Consider the following 13,831-nt stretch of genomic DNA (forward strand, 5'->3'; position numbering starts at 1 on the left):
ACTAAAAGGAAGATTGTGAGGACGGAAACAATTGGCAGAAATTACTGTCTTCCACAGGGTGGCTGGGCACAAACTTGGTGAGAAGTTCAGACATTCGGAGGGAGCTTGGAGTAGGGCCATTGCTTCTTCGCATTGAAAGGAGACAGTTGAAGTGGTTCTGGCATCTGATCAGGGGGCCCCCTCAGCGCCTTCCCTTGGAGACATTCTTGGCATGTCCACCTAGTAAGAGGCCAAGGGGTAGACCCGGAAGACACTGGAGGGATTATATATCTCATCTGGCCTGGGAATACCTCAGGATCCATCAGGAAGATGGACATCTTGACTACCTTCCTTAAGATGCCCCTGCATGATCACGACATAACCGCACTGGCGAGGCCCAACTATTGGTGCCACACTGCTTGAAATTACTGCTGAGTGCTGCTCTCAAAGTTTCCTCTGACCTTTCAAAAACAACCACTGAGACAACAGACAAGGGAGGAAAAGAGTGATGATGGCAGAATTACTCTATAACACAACTTCAAAACCATAACACGACCTTGGCAGGAAAAGTAAGGGTTAGGGTTAGGATTAGGGTTAATGGTGAATGGTGAAAAGTCAGCAATTAGATGGCAAACATACAAACATTGTGAATAGGTATATAGTTTATGAACTTAGCTAAACCCAATGTTTAACCTAAAGTTAGCCTAGCTGTTGATGAAAATTAGCAATGCCAGGGAGAAACAGTGGCAGAGGCTATGATTGTACTGTGTACTATCATAGATATTCTGATTAGTCTCTGCAGAGGAAGAACAATATCAAAACAATATTGAAAACCTAAATAAAACAAAAGTCAACCAAATAAACACATAACTTGAGGATTAGCTGAATAAATAGACTCATTAGCTAGAATTCCTGATACTGTTCTCTAAGCCCAAAATAAATAGGCCTGACCAGTGTGATTCCGGGTAATTCTTGGTCCAGCATCAGGACTTGCAGGCAGCGTGACTGGGCGCAGCCTTCTGAGCAGCCACATACATACAGTACTACTGAAGCAAACCGTCTCTGAAGTGAGATTTTTATCAATATGCTTCCTTCATCCGTGACTATAATTATTGATCTATGATTGGATAAATTAAAAGAAACAGCCCATGGTCACTATGTCAGATTGTTTGCTTGCTTATATCGCTATCATGAAATACTGTATGTCCAGCACTGTCATCCTTATATTCTTACGTAGCCAATACAAATAACCAAAGCTCTTTATTCACTTACGACGAGTGACAATGTGCTATATTGGGTATCTGAATTCTCTCAAACTTGCCGGGCAGCTGTGAAGACTCTGGCTTGTGCTGGTTCATTGTGGTTTAGGAATTACGTGGGCATTGTCTCAACAAACAACCACGAAGGAGTCAGGCGGACATAAAAGCTGAACAATGACAAGACACAACAGAAAATAAGTTTGGGAGATTACTGATAGAAGCTGCTTTTGGCTGTTATCTAATCCTGCACTGTGGCCTATAAATAGCCAGATGAGATTTGCTAGTTTCAAAAAGCTGCTTAGTTTAGACACCAGCTGCCACAGAGCAGACAGCTATATTCCCACAGCACCCTCGGTATCTCGGGAAGCTTTTTAAAAATGGACCTCCGAGGCCCTGACCTTAACCCAGAAAATGTGTAGGCTACTGTGTACTCAGTTTACTTCAGGACACAACATCCAGGTCGCAGGAGAAAGCAAACATGGGAGAAAACTTCAACTATTTTCTCAAGTTGACAAAAAAAAAAAAGAAAAGCTCCAAACAATGAGCTCAGGAATTCATGGCCTTGTGTTTATATTATATATATTTATATTATTAGCCTTTAGGCAACTGCTGTCTGATTTGTGGCTGTGATGTTAAGCAAATGATCAACCTGGAAAAAAACCCAGTAGTTTTTGGTTCGGTTTTTCACAACTCCCTTGCTACTTTTTAGAAGGCGGACAATTCAAATGCACTGTTTGTACATTTGGTCTACTGTTTTGCAGCCTGGACCGCGCCCACCTCAGTATTCCAGGAAAACTGGACTCCCGTTTGCGTCACAGAACCTGCGAGTCAAACTGAGGGCTGAAACATTCCCAGGCTCCTCAGCAGCAGCAGCAGCAGCGGTTGCATTAACAGACACACGGTCACTCCAGTAAACAGAGGGCGACAATCTTTTACTGTCCACGGTAGATATTTTATCCGGTGTTAACTATGCATTCAGACAGCGAAGCATTAGCGATGAGGGAATCCAAAAGACGAGAACGACAAGACGGTAAGGTTTGCTCACTTTATAAGTATGCAATATGCAATGCTGACAAAAAGCATCATAAATATCGCAAATGTGAAGGAAAACACTATGTCCGAGTATTTTTACTTTGCAATAAACGGCACACAGCTTATAATGGCACGTCCAACTGCTGTGTAAATACTGGGAAAATATAAAACGCAGCGAGAGCAGTCAGCGGTTGTTTGCTAACAGTGACCCAAAAGCTAACGGTGATTAGCATGCTGCGGTCACAAGCTAACGTAGTAGCGAGCGTCACGTAACGTGCGATAACGGTCACGTTTCTTCGTAGTGACTTTAACTTTCCAGTGTCAGAGAAACACTACTCAGCAACAGAACAGGGTAATAATGGATGTATTTAAAAAATAATATAGACTCTTAACTCTTAACGTAACGGTGTGTTGTTTTCTTCAGATTGTATTCGTTCATGAATCTGTCCAGAAACGAACACCGTTTTATTAACGGCGATAAACAGCTAACGTTAGTTTCACACATTCAGTTAACGTTACATCCTGAAAAAATAACGAATGAGATTGTTGCATGTATTTGGGAATAGTCAGATCAGCTTTAGGCTGGATTCAACTGGATTGTATCCTTAATCACAGGGTGTGGTCTGTTTGTGAACCCCTATGGTAATCAGTATTGATTATGTCCGTAGCCAGTAACGTTAGTAATGCAGTCGAGACGCTACTTGTCAATGGCCCCTAGTCACTGTTTAGTTAGTACGTCGATGTATACATGTCTGCATCACTACTGTAACGTTATGCAAGTCGTCCAATGGCGTTTTGACTTCTAACTCTGTCTGAAGGTTCAAGCGGACATGATATACATGAGATCGAAGGTACGGATCCCAGTCATTGACTGGTTGCATGTTCTCATATTTAACTGAAGTAAATGCTGCCGGCTAGGGGCTGGGAATCACAGATAACCCACAAAGACAATCACCTACGGTACACCGCAATGTCTGTGTAACTGTAGAACAACAAATATCCCTAAAAAGGGAAAAAGTGCATTGTGATATGAAGTGAACCCAATTTGACAAGCGGAATAAAAAAATGTACAAACAGTATATTGGCTTAATACCGCTCTCACGCAAACAGCCACACACACTGACTGCAACTTGGCCTTGTGTGTCATCCTTCCAGTGTCAAATAGCCTTAAACTGTGTGAAAATACAGAACTGAGTGTTCAGGTGTTTGCACCAAAAAGATTTATGAAGTAGTGTTTTTGGCAAGTCAGACTGGCAGAGGAATGTGTTTCACTTAGACAGAACATATTTTAATACAAATATTGATACATAAATATATATCTAATTGTTTAAATATTTAAAGCCATTTTCAGTAGTTTCTCAAGAAAAAGTCTTTGGCTTTTGGAAAACACTGACTGACATGTATCACCATTTTTGAATAGAACTTTTGGATCAATCAGCTAATCGATTAATTAAAAAAAAAAAAGAATGAACATAACCAACAAACGAACATAACGACCAGTTGCAGCCTTGGTGTCTGTATCCCTCCCTCTCCCCACTTCTGGCAATACGGTTGACGTGATTCCCAGTGTTTATTCTAACAAATGCCTTAAGGTGGTGGCTGGAGGGGCGGAGATGACATTTAAACCTGACTAACCATGTACATGTAACTACAAACGATGAGTGTTTAGACGTATCAAAGCTTCTCTAAAGGGTGATTGGATTAGCATTGTCGGCTTTTCGCAGGATAATGTTGTGAAATGCATCAGAAAGAATTTGCTATTTGGACAGCTTTTTGCAATTGTATTAAAGTCAGTCCATATTAATCTTTGCCCACAGGCGATTGGAATCAGTCAAATTTGTTTCCATTCATGTGTTTGTCTTCTTTCCCCCAGCTTTGGAGAATCCAGACACTGACATTGGCTTGTGTGGCTGGCTGTTGGTCGGCATGTCCCTTCTCCTGATGGTGGTTACTCTGCCCCTCTCCATATGGATGTGCATTAAGGTCAGCTGCTTGGCAGATCCAGTGTTTTTCCACTTAACCAGAAAAGCTGGCTGGTACAGTAGAGTAAATCACAGAGGGATGGCCCACTCTGTTTATTCTGTATCTTGTACTGCAGACTCATCCCATATATAATGTGTATTTATCTAACAGCCTTTAGAAGCCGGCGAACCATTGCTTTGCATTAACTTAATTAAATGGTATCCTTAGTGAGCAGGGTAATTGCTTTGTGCCTTTTCCTAAATTGTTATCCATAAGCATATCTCAATATCCAATTACACCTGTAGGAGTCAAATAAAAGAGACTCATCAACAAGCTATTGATGCGGTTTGTCTCTGCACACAGATTGTGAAGGAGTACGAGCGAGCCATTATCTTTCGCCTGGGGCGCATTTTGCGAGGAGGAGCCAAAGGACCAGGTCAGAACATTTTTTATACGCCACCATGTATTTTTTACTCCAGCCAGGTCCTCAGTTCTTTTATTAAAATGTACTTCAAACATGGTTCCAGTTCTTGTAAATCCCCCCTGGATTATCTCACACACATCTTCGTCTCTTAGTTAAGACATGTTCACTGCCTGACAAGTGCTATATTTGACAATGTGAACCTAAACAGCCCACGCCACAATTTGGTTTAGAGCCTAGAAAATACTGAAAATTGCATCATACGACTTACACTCCTATCTGAATTAAGCTCTCATCACAGACAAATTTCTGCAGAAGTCATAAAGCCAGAATACCTTTTGGACCAGTTCTCTTACAAATTTAAGTTTAGGTTCTCTGGTTTTTACGATGTCATTGTTTTCTGCCCTAAAGCCCATACATTGGGAATTCTCACTTCCATTTTACATGGTACGTTTGTTCTTGTGATGACAGCACATGGAGGAGCCCTGACCACTATCTAAACCACTTTATTCCAGGCAGCAGGAACCACAATATAAACATTGACATATAATATGACCGGCAAGGTGCATGCTTAGCACAGAAATGATGCTTAAGTTTAAGTTTAAGTTTAGTTTATTTGAAAACAGGGACAGTGCACATTAATAACATTACTGTAAATGCGCCAGAATTAGCCAAGAGGCTATTTTTCATCTGTAGTCCCTAGACAGATGTTAAAGTCACCCTAAAAACAGAACAGAATATATGCCAGTGTTGCTGACAGTGTGAACCTCCTGTTTATCAGTTAGCTTTTAAATACAGATTTTCCCTGCAAACAGTCTGCCAGGCTTTTACTACAACCACGTTTACTTTCTTCGTTCTTTTTGCCTTTTGTCTTCAGCACTTAAAATCACATGATCCCTTGGATTAAATTCATTCCGACCCTGAAAAGCTCTGTAGTTACCTTGCCGGTATGTTGAGGATCATTTTCCTGAAATTGGGGGCTTCTGTTTAAACAGAGTCCTAGACGTTTTGCTCAGTATGAAGTTAACCACTCTTAAACATTCTCAAAGCATAAAGGTCAGCACTACCTTCACAGTCATTATTTAATGTCAGTGCTGGTGTATAAAGCCAAACAGATGTACACGTGGAACCATCCAAATACAGTATATAGATAGAGACACATATATACAGTTCATTAAAAGACATAAACATACCGTACATTAAAATAGATAATTATATGTAGTTCATTAAAAGACACAAACAAACACAGTACATTACAACAAACAAACAAAAAGGCCACCAAATTATATAAGATGTTGTCTACAAAGAATCCCACACTGTATACTTAAGATTAATGCATAATGTTGTTTCACATATCTGCGCTCATTAAGTATTGTTTGTATGTCACAAATTCTGTTGCCATCAGGTTTTTCTAAATTTCATCTTGTAATTCCGAAAAAAAAACTACAACAAAAAAAACATGAATGCTTCATCAGAAAGAGAGCCTTTTCTGTAAATTTTGGACAAATTACTTTGGTGTGGATGTCTGTAGCAAATGTTGTGCCAATCCATCGAGTAGACATGAAGGAATTTGACAGGACAAGGGAAACCTTTGATCTGCTGCAATAGGGGAAAAGTAAGGAGGTCATTAAAGTCATATGGACAAATCCTCCTTTGAGTACAAATGTTCGCAACAAAATATTGCAAGAAGTAGTAGTTGGTAAGCTATTTCAGTGTTGACCAAAGCGTTAGAATGACTGACAGACAGTCTGACAGTGTCATCCCTCGAGCCGTGCTGCATGTCTGGGAAAAAAAAGAAATGGATGGAGGAATAAAAAAGGGGGGGCGGACTTACTGTACTTTCCCACCAACCCTTTTCCTGCTGGTGGGCAGGATGACAAAAAGGGAATCAGTTGTCCAAATTGAAACAATGGGAATCATACTGGCCTAATAATAACAAGAGGATGTCCCACCTCAAAGTTCAGCCAATGCTATCACATGGATAAGACCATACGCAAGTTCACCGTGGCTCTGTTTATTTGTGCTTCCAGTCCACAGAACCGTACTGTACGTCTGGCAGTGCTGCCGCACATGTGTCTGTTCGCTGTCTGAATGCCTTCATCATTCTATTCTCAGTGATGTGATTTCTGTTTTTGAAAGGCAGCATATTTGTTTAAGTGAAAATACAGCCTCCCACGAGGGATAATTTGCATACATCTCATAACTCTCTGTCTCTTTATCTTTGATTTTCTGTTTTATTGGATCTAAAAACCAGGCAGTGTCCTCTCAAAATGCTGAAATGTGACTCCTCAGAGAGCCAGGGGACCCTGTTTATGACAGCGTGGGGTAATAATAGCTCTCTGCCAGCCAACTTCACATTCACGAGGGGCTGGAGGAGCCGAAGCCGAAGTTTATTTCAGCATTTGGTTTCCCGTAATGCCCCATACCCTCAAGCTCATAATCTGGCGCCCTCTTCATCAACAACAGCTGCTATAAAACAGTAATTACAACCTTTCCCTGTATGTTTCCATTAAAACAGGCTCGTGGGGATAGTCCATCATAAATAAAAAGAGTTTGTTTGTGGAACACTTTGCATCTGTATACACTCCTGCCATGAACAGAGATGTTTATTCATGAGCAAAGCTTTTCTTCTAGGATGCCTATCAGTGGAATTTTCCACTGCTTCTCAAGATGGTTTACAGAGTCTGTGTGTGAGAGCGGCTGAGGCCTGTTGTCTGACAGCAGCTATAACTGTTGTGGATGCTGGAAAAGTCATGATAGAAACAGCACGTTGACTAGATTTCCCCTCCGGAACAGATGGCTCTGATCTCACCATTTAAACACACAATATCCTGACAGGAAATGCAGCCCAGTAGTCTCAAACTGGTGTGGCATTAATGTTTGCTAAATGGTTGCACACCTAGCACATGTCTGTTTCTCTCAGGCACATGCCTAGTATTGTTTAATGCACTAATTCAATCATTGGGACTTGAAACGGGCTTATGAAAGCTGCAAATATCCACAGCTTTGCCTCGCTGTCAGCACAGCTGCAGGCTTATAAAGAGAGCTTGACTTGGCCTCCTGCCCGAATTTCATTCATCCCGGTGTTTTCAAACATTTGTGAAGAAGCTTCCTCATTATTGTGTTTACAGGGGCTTTAGTCTTTGTTAAAACTATTTGCATTCTTGTGATTCCACAGGGCTGTTCTTCATCTTGCCGTGCACTGACAGCTTCATTAATGTGGACATGCGCACCATCACCTTCGACATCCCACCGCAGGAGGTATGACACGCACACTCCCAATTACATTAAACAAATACTTTGTCACATTCACAGAAATTCAAAAGACATCAAAATAATTTTTGCAAATTCTTGGCACGTTCCACCAGCAATGCAATCTTTGGAAGATAAAACAATACAGTCCTTTTTAAATGTGACACCGCATAACGATTTCTGTCTTTTATTATCTAATTTGTGTGTCCTGCTCTCAGGTTTTGACCAAAGACTCTGTGACAGTGAGTGTTGATGGTGTGGTGTACTACCGCGTCCAGAACGCTACCCTGGCTGTGGCTAACATCACTAACGCAGATGCTGCCACCCGGCTGTTGGCCCAGACCACCCTGAGGAACGTCCTGGGTACCAAGAACTTGGCAGAGATCCTTTCTGACCGTGAAGAAATCGCACACAGTATGCAGGTAGAGTAGTGTAAATGTTGTACACACTGGGAGCTGGTATTATAATCTAAAACAACATGCTAGCACTTTGGGTGTGCGTGTTTGACAGTCCGATAATTTGATTTGATTTGATTTGGGTCTCCAATCGGATTCAGAATTGATTTTTTTTCAGAATTCAATTCAAAACGAATCTAGATTTACATTGATTAATGATTGAATATATAGAGAAGGGTGGTCTGTTTTAAGGTTTTGGCTCCAGACCCAGTCTGAATCGTGACAAGAATGGAGATTCTTATACGAATCCATTTATTTTCTTTTACATAGTTTCACATCAGTTTTTATGTAACAATTAATTTGTAACAATTAAAATATTGGTACTGTTAATGATTTGTTAAATTTAAAATGTACAGCCTGTAATCGCAACAGAGAGCTCTCAAGATTCACTTTAAGCATGCCCTATCTTCCTAGTCTATTTCTGTGTGTACATTTTTCCTGTTTTTGTGCCTGTTTTATATGATTTATGAGACATTGTGTTCCACATATACATACATCTACTCTCCAGAATGGTCTGTCTTGCTAAAACAATGCTGCGATGATTCATTTGTATAGTTCTGACTCATTATATTGACATTTCCTTCACCGTGTTCCAAAGTTCCTGTGATTGTCAGAAAAGAAAATGTTGTAAATGTGCTGCAACTGAAAAGCTGGACCCCTGAAGGAATGCACGCTGAGGCATTTCGCAGAAAGCCTATTATGGCGTCAGTAAAAATAAGTGTAGGCAATAACGTGAGGCTCCAGTAAGACAGACTGACTGGTGGAGAAAACAGAATGGAGGATTAGGGTGCCACCTTGCTCGGAGCCAGGTTTGCCTGAACTCTGAGTTAAACTAACAAACTGCAGTTAAAATGCGCATCAGCTGTAAACTAAGAAAACTGGAGGTAATCCCATGTTCATGTAGAGCACAGCTGTTAGTTTGCCTTTAGTTCAATAATTTATTTATTCATTAAACTTTTACTTCCCGTTCATGCTGAGCTTCTGTAATTGATTGAATATTAACTTCTGATGCACACACAGTCAGAAGGTTTGTCGGCGATCCCTTGGCGGTTCGTTGATGTCAAATAGACTATATGAGTTCAGGATTACAGTATGCTAATTGTTTTCACACTGATGTGAGTAGAGTGTGAGACACTGCTCATGTGTCAGACTCTGTTGTCTCCACACCAGCGTTTACAGTCTTCATTTTCCAGTGAAACACTGTAAATGTATCCACAGCAGATACGTGGGTAAACTCTTCTTCCATTGCAGCACAGAGCATAGCCTCAGACATTCACATTTTGTTTTCACTGTAGGATATCTTGTATCAAGTACAAAAACCAAACATTTTTTACGGCTAAAGGCTCCTCAATTTAAGTTTTGGTCTGAAAACGTCTTGTTATGAAATAATTGATGCATAAAAGTGAAAATAAGCGGTGTTATCTGCTTCCTGCTCTTCATTCAGTGTGTGTTATTCACAACGTTATAAGAAAAAGGACTGCTGGTGCCACAGTGTTGTTTAATTTTCTTTGATTATTTTATTTGTGAATATGCTTTAGCCGTCATTCATAATTGATTAACCTTTATTTTTTACTTTTACACCAGCTGTGCTCTTAATGTAATTCCTCTCCACAAAAGAGAAACATACACCTGGTCAGAGCGCCATCTGCTGGAGGAATTTGAACAATGCAGCATAGTTGAATTGGGAACGGGAGAGAGCTTTCTGGCTGATCTTGAAAAAAAGTTCTTTAAATCTTAGTTTGACAGTCTGGGCTAATGAACACTACTTAGCTTGTGTTCATTAACAAAAACATATTTTGATAGAGGAGGAAACTTGGAACAAAACATGTTGAATAATGTTTCATAATGATGTGCTTGTTTCTCTTTCCCCTCAGTCCACTCTGGACGATGCTACAGATGACTGGGGTATCAAGGTGGAGCGGGTGGAGATTAAAGACGTCAAGCTGCCCCTTCAGCTCCAGAGAGCCATGGCTGCTGAGGCTGAGGCCTCCCGTGAGGCCAGAGCCAAGGTAAAGTGCTGCTGCCTCCCTGTCATTGTGATCAAATTAGGAGATCCTGTCAGACCTCACAAAGTGCCCACCCATCAGCCTTTTTGTCCATTAGATTAATAAAAATGTGATAGAGTATCGTATTTCATTGCAGGATATATGTAACTTGTAACCAAACATGTTGGTGTAATGCTACTAAATGATAAAAGTGTCTTCTTTTCCCTGTAATCACATTGAGGTCTCTCATTCAGACTTCCCTCACCCTCTATCATGTTCATTCACCTCTTTCCCCTCCTGTTTCTCTTCTCTAGGTGATCGCAGCGGAGGGAGAGATGAATGCATCGCGGGCGCTGAAGGAGGCCTCCCTGGTGATCGCAGAGTCTCCGTCAGCCCTGCAGCTGCGTTACCTTCAGACCCTCAACACCATCGCAGCCGAGAAGAACTCCACCATCATTTTCCCGCTGCCGCTGGAGATGATGCAGGGGTTCATCAAACATTGAGGGGGAGTGTGAAAACACACGGCACGCACCACATGCATCACTTATACACAAAAATATAGGCCCAGTTGCTGTTAAACAGTGCTAAGATGGTGCTTGGGAAGTTGTGCCTGTGTCTAATGATGCACCTCAGCTGTTAGGGTTAGGCTTCAAAAACCGGTAGTCAGTAATCACTGTTTATTTACTTTTTATCACCTTGCCATGGCTGCTTGCAAACACAACTGACAGCCCACATGAACGTATTTTCTGCATCTTTATTAAAGGGAAGAACCGCACTCATCATCTAAAAAAAGAAATCTGACTGACCGTTTTATAGCAAGTGGAACGTTTGTTATGAAATCAACATTTTATTGTTTAAAGAAATCTTTTAGATTAGTCCGACAGCTTAAGCAGATGAGCAGAAAATGAAAATATGAAATGTCACTTCATGTGTTGCATTTTATAACTTCATATGTGACCCGGTTGTGTTGCCCAGATCAGTTTCTCTTTTGCACTGATCTGTTGGGCTAAACAGCCAATGAGAAAGATCTCCTACCACCTCAGTCAGTTTGGCGTGTCTGCCAAGAACTGACCACAAATTGAATTTATTGTCTTTTATATTGTGTATGAGATTTTACCAAAACCAGCCACAGTGCAGCATGGGCGTTAGCTTTCATCCTGCACTTTTATTTGTCCTTCTATTTAGGAATCAGACAGTGTTTAGCTGACCGTCAAAGCAGCAGCCAAAGCGCTAACCCCAAGTAAAGTTCCTGCTGAATATTGTTGCCTTACACCTACACACATGCACACACACACACACACACACACGCATGCACACACACACACACACACCACTGCCAGTATCATAGCTTGATTGTGCTCTGATCATTTTATATGTAAAAGTATTGATTCCTACAGCCATTCGATGTCCAATCCCCTATTTAAAACTAAAAGGATTTCTAAACATGTTAAAAATACCATTGCATGTTTTCACTCAGTTTTAGTGTTTAACAGATTCCAGCTTCATCTTCACTAACGTTGTAGCCTTGAAGGGTTCAAACATGTAGCAGGACTTACAGTATACACTCTACTGTACTTGACCTACTTCGCTCTCCTACTGACATCAGGAGACTGAAAGAAACAAACACTGGCTATGCTAAAAATACATTTAATATGGTGCTTAAACAGAATGAACTGTTTAAATTCTAAAGGCACGAGGCCGATCCATGCAGCAGCTGCAATGACAAATTCAGTATCACAAACTGGCACAAGAATTACAGCGATCTTAAAACAGCCCTCAAAAAGTGGTGATCAAGCAGAGTGACGTATAGATAATGATCCAGAAACACAGGCACACACACACACACACACACACACACACACACACAAACACTTTCCTCTCTGTTGAACGCACACCTGTCCGGTTGTCAACGCTTCTGTCTCAGATTAGAAGCTCTGCCTTGGCTGAGATGTTGACAGTCGTGTTGACAGACTAGCTGTTACTTGTATTTGTTTACAGTATGCTTAATACCTTCATACCCACTTTATATGTACAGGGTGGACAAAATATTAGTAGTATTAGTATTATAGGGCTGTCAGTTGTTGCTATAATTTTGTCCACCCCATCTAGCTTCACTGCTTAGGAGAAGCGGAGACTGTTAGAAAAACACTTATCGCAAATCTTTCTGCCAAAAGCCTTAACCTACTGCCATCAGCTCATTTTACAGCCTATTGCCACATTTCTATGCACTACTAAATGAAACTGACTGACTTTATTCACCTTTCTTTTTTTTTTTTTATAACAACACTATTTTATTACATATGCTAATTCTGGGTGTAAACCACTAAGCCAAATACTCAGTCATATTTTGTTTTTAAAGCTGTAGTTGTCGTATTTTTCCTCCTTTTTCATGTATTAAGGGAAGAAGTGTTGCTAAATGTATGTTACAGTTTCTAGTGTATGTGTGACTTAGTATTTCTCTATGTGCATATATTCATATACATATATCTAAATGTATATGAATGCAGTTCTGTATATTATACGTCAGTTTTGCTGTAGCTAGACGAGGGTTCAGTGTTGAGCTGAACGCAGAATTAAAGTGACATATATTTTATTTTATTTTGTAATACAAAGGCTGTTACATTAATTCACTGCAGCTACTGCTTCATGTGTCAGTTCTTACTGTTGACCCATGTTGAGTTTGAATTTGTCTGTTACAGAAAGAAGAGAAGTGGTTCTATACATCACTGAGCAGCTACTCACCAGTAGTTATTGAGGGTACATGTTTGAGCTCTCTTATTATTTGGATTTCAGCTAAGCTAGAAAAACCTTGCTCGTTAAAGTGGAGTAGTGCTTAAGTGTCTGGCTTGTTAAGACAAATGTTACACACATAAATATCATTTCACAATGTTTTATTTCAGATTTGCTATGTTGAGTTTTGCAGGTTACGTATGTTTTGTACAGTTTGCTAAGGTTTGATATGGGTTTATCTTGACAAAACGTAGATGAGACTTTAAATAAAGATTCTATCAAAAAGCATTTTTGTCCATGGATTTCTTCCTTCTTAGATCAGTTAACTTAACACTTTTATGTTGGTTGTCTATTAGGAGATGTTTACATGCTTTAATATAAAAAAAAATACATTATTTTTCTCATATGGTCCATTGCTTCAGCACCTCTTTTCATCCTGTCTGACTGCTCTGTTTTAGTGCCTGTCTCTAAGGCCCTTCTCCCAACCATGGCCATGCTGGGGGCGTGGCTGAAGGTGGTGGCTGCACTCAGGCTTGGCCCAGTTGCTCCGCAGGATTGTCCCTCCTCCCCACTCCCTTGCTGGCCTGCAATCACATAGCTCCAGTCGCAACCAGGCCTGAGCAGGGTTACCTTATGTACGTACGTCATCATGTCATGGACTCACATTCCTGGATTTCCTGTAGGTCCACGTTGCGCACGGTGCTGTGTGCTTGTGCATGAGCAACCGTACCGTGCCGAAGCACGCCTCTTCACGGT

General features: G+C 40.8%; 1 protein-coding gene across 3 annotated transcripts; it reads left to right on the plus strand.

Moving 5' to 3' along the window:
• The first annotated feature begins 2,042 nt into the window (after nt 1-2,042).
• Nucleotides 2,043-13,363, plus strand: stom (stomatin). 3 transcript variants are annotated; one of them, XM_030435182.1, is made up of 8 exons: nt 2,043-2,268; nt 3,089-3,121; nt 4,144-4,253; nt 4,596-4,668; nt 7,832-7,914; nt 8,124-8,327; nt 10,235-10,369; nt 10,660-13,363. In XM_030435182.1, exons 1-8 carry the CDS (start codon nt 2,208-2,210, stop codon nt 10,846-10,848), a joined length of 888 nt encoding a protein of 295 aa, XP_030291042.1. In that variant the 5' UTR covers nt 2,043-2,207; the 3' UTR covers nt 10,849-13,363. The 3 variants fall into 3 exon arrangements, with proteins under 3 accessions (XP_030291042.1, XP_030291043.1, XP_030291045.1); XM_030435185.1 differs by lacking the exon at nt 2,043-2,268 and adding an exon at nt 2,317-2,622; XM_030435183.1 differs by lacking the exon at nt 3,089-3,121 and having other exon boundaries at nt 2,045-2,268.
• Nucleotides 13,364-13,831: the final 468 nt, after the last annotated feature.

Source organism: Sparus aurata, chromosome 12 (genome assembly GCF_900880675.1).
Source record: "Sparus aurata chromosome 12, fSpaAur1.1, whole genome shotgun sequence".
Classification (NCBI taxonomy): Eukaryota; Metazoa; Chordata; class Actinopteri; order Spariformes; family Sparidae; genus Sparus; species Sparus aurata.

Excerpts from the sequence above, each read along its gene's own strand:
- stom (XM_030435182.1), top strand. The coding sequence starts at position 2,208 with ATGCATTCAGACAGCGAAGCATTAGCGATGAGGGAATCCAAAAGACGA. Across the intron at positions 4,669-7,831 it reads AGGAGGAGCCAAAGGACCAG|GGCTGTTCTTCATCTTGCCG; the intron begins GTCAGAACATTT and ends GTGATTCCACAG. Across the intron at positions 8,328-10,234 it reads AAATCGCACACAGTATGCAG|TCCACTCTGGACGATGCTAC; the intron begins GTAGAGTAGTGT and ends CTTTCCCCTCAG.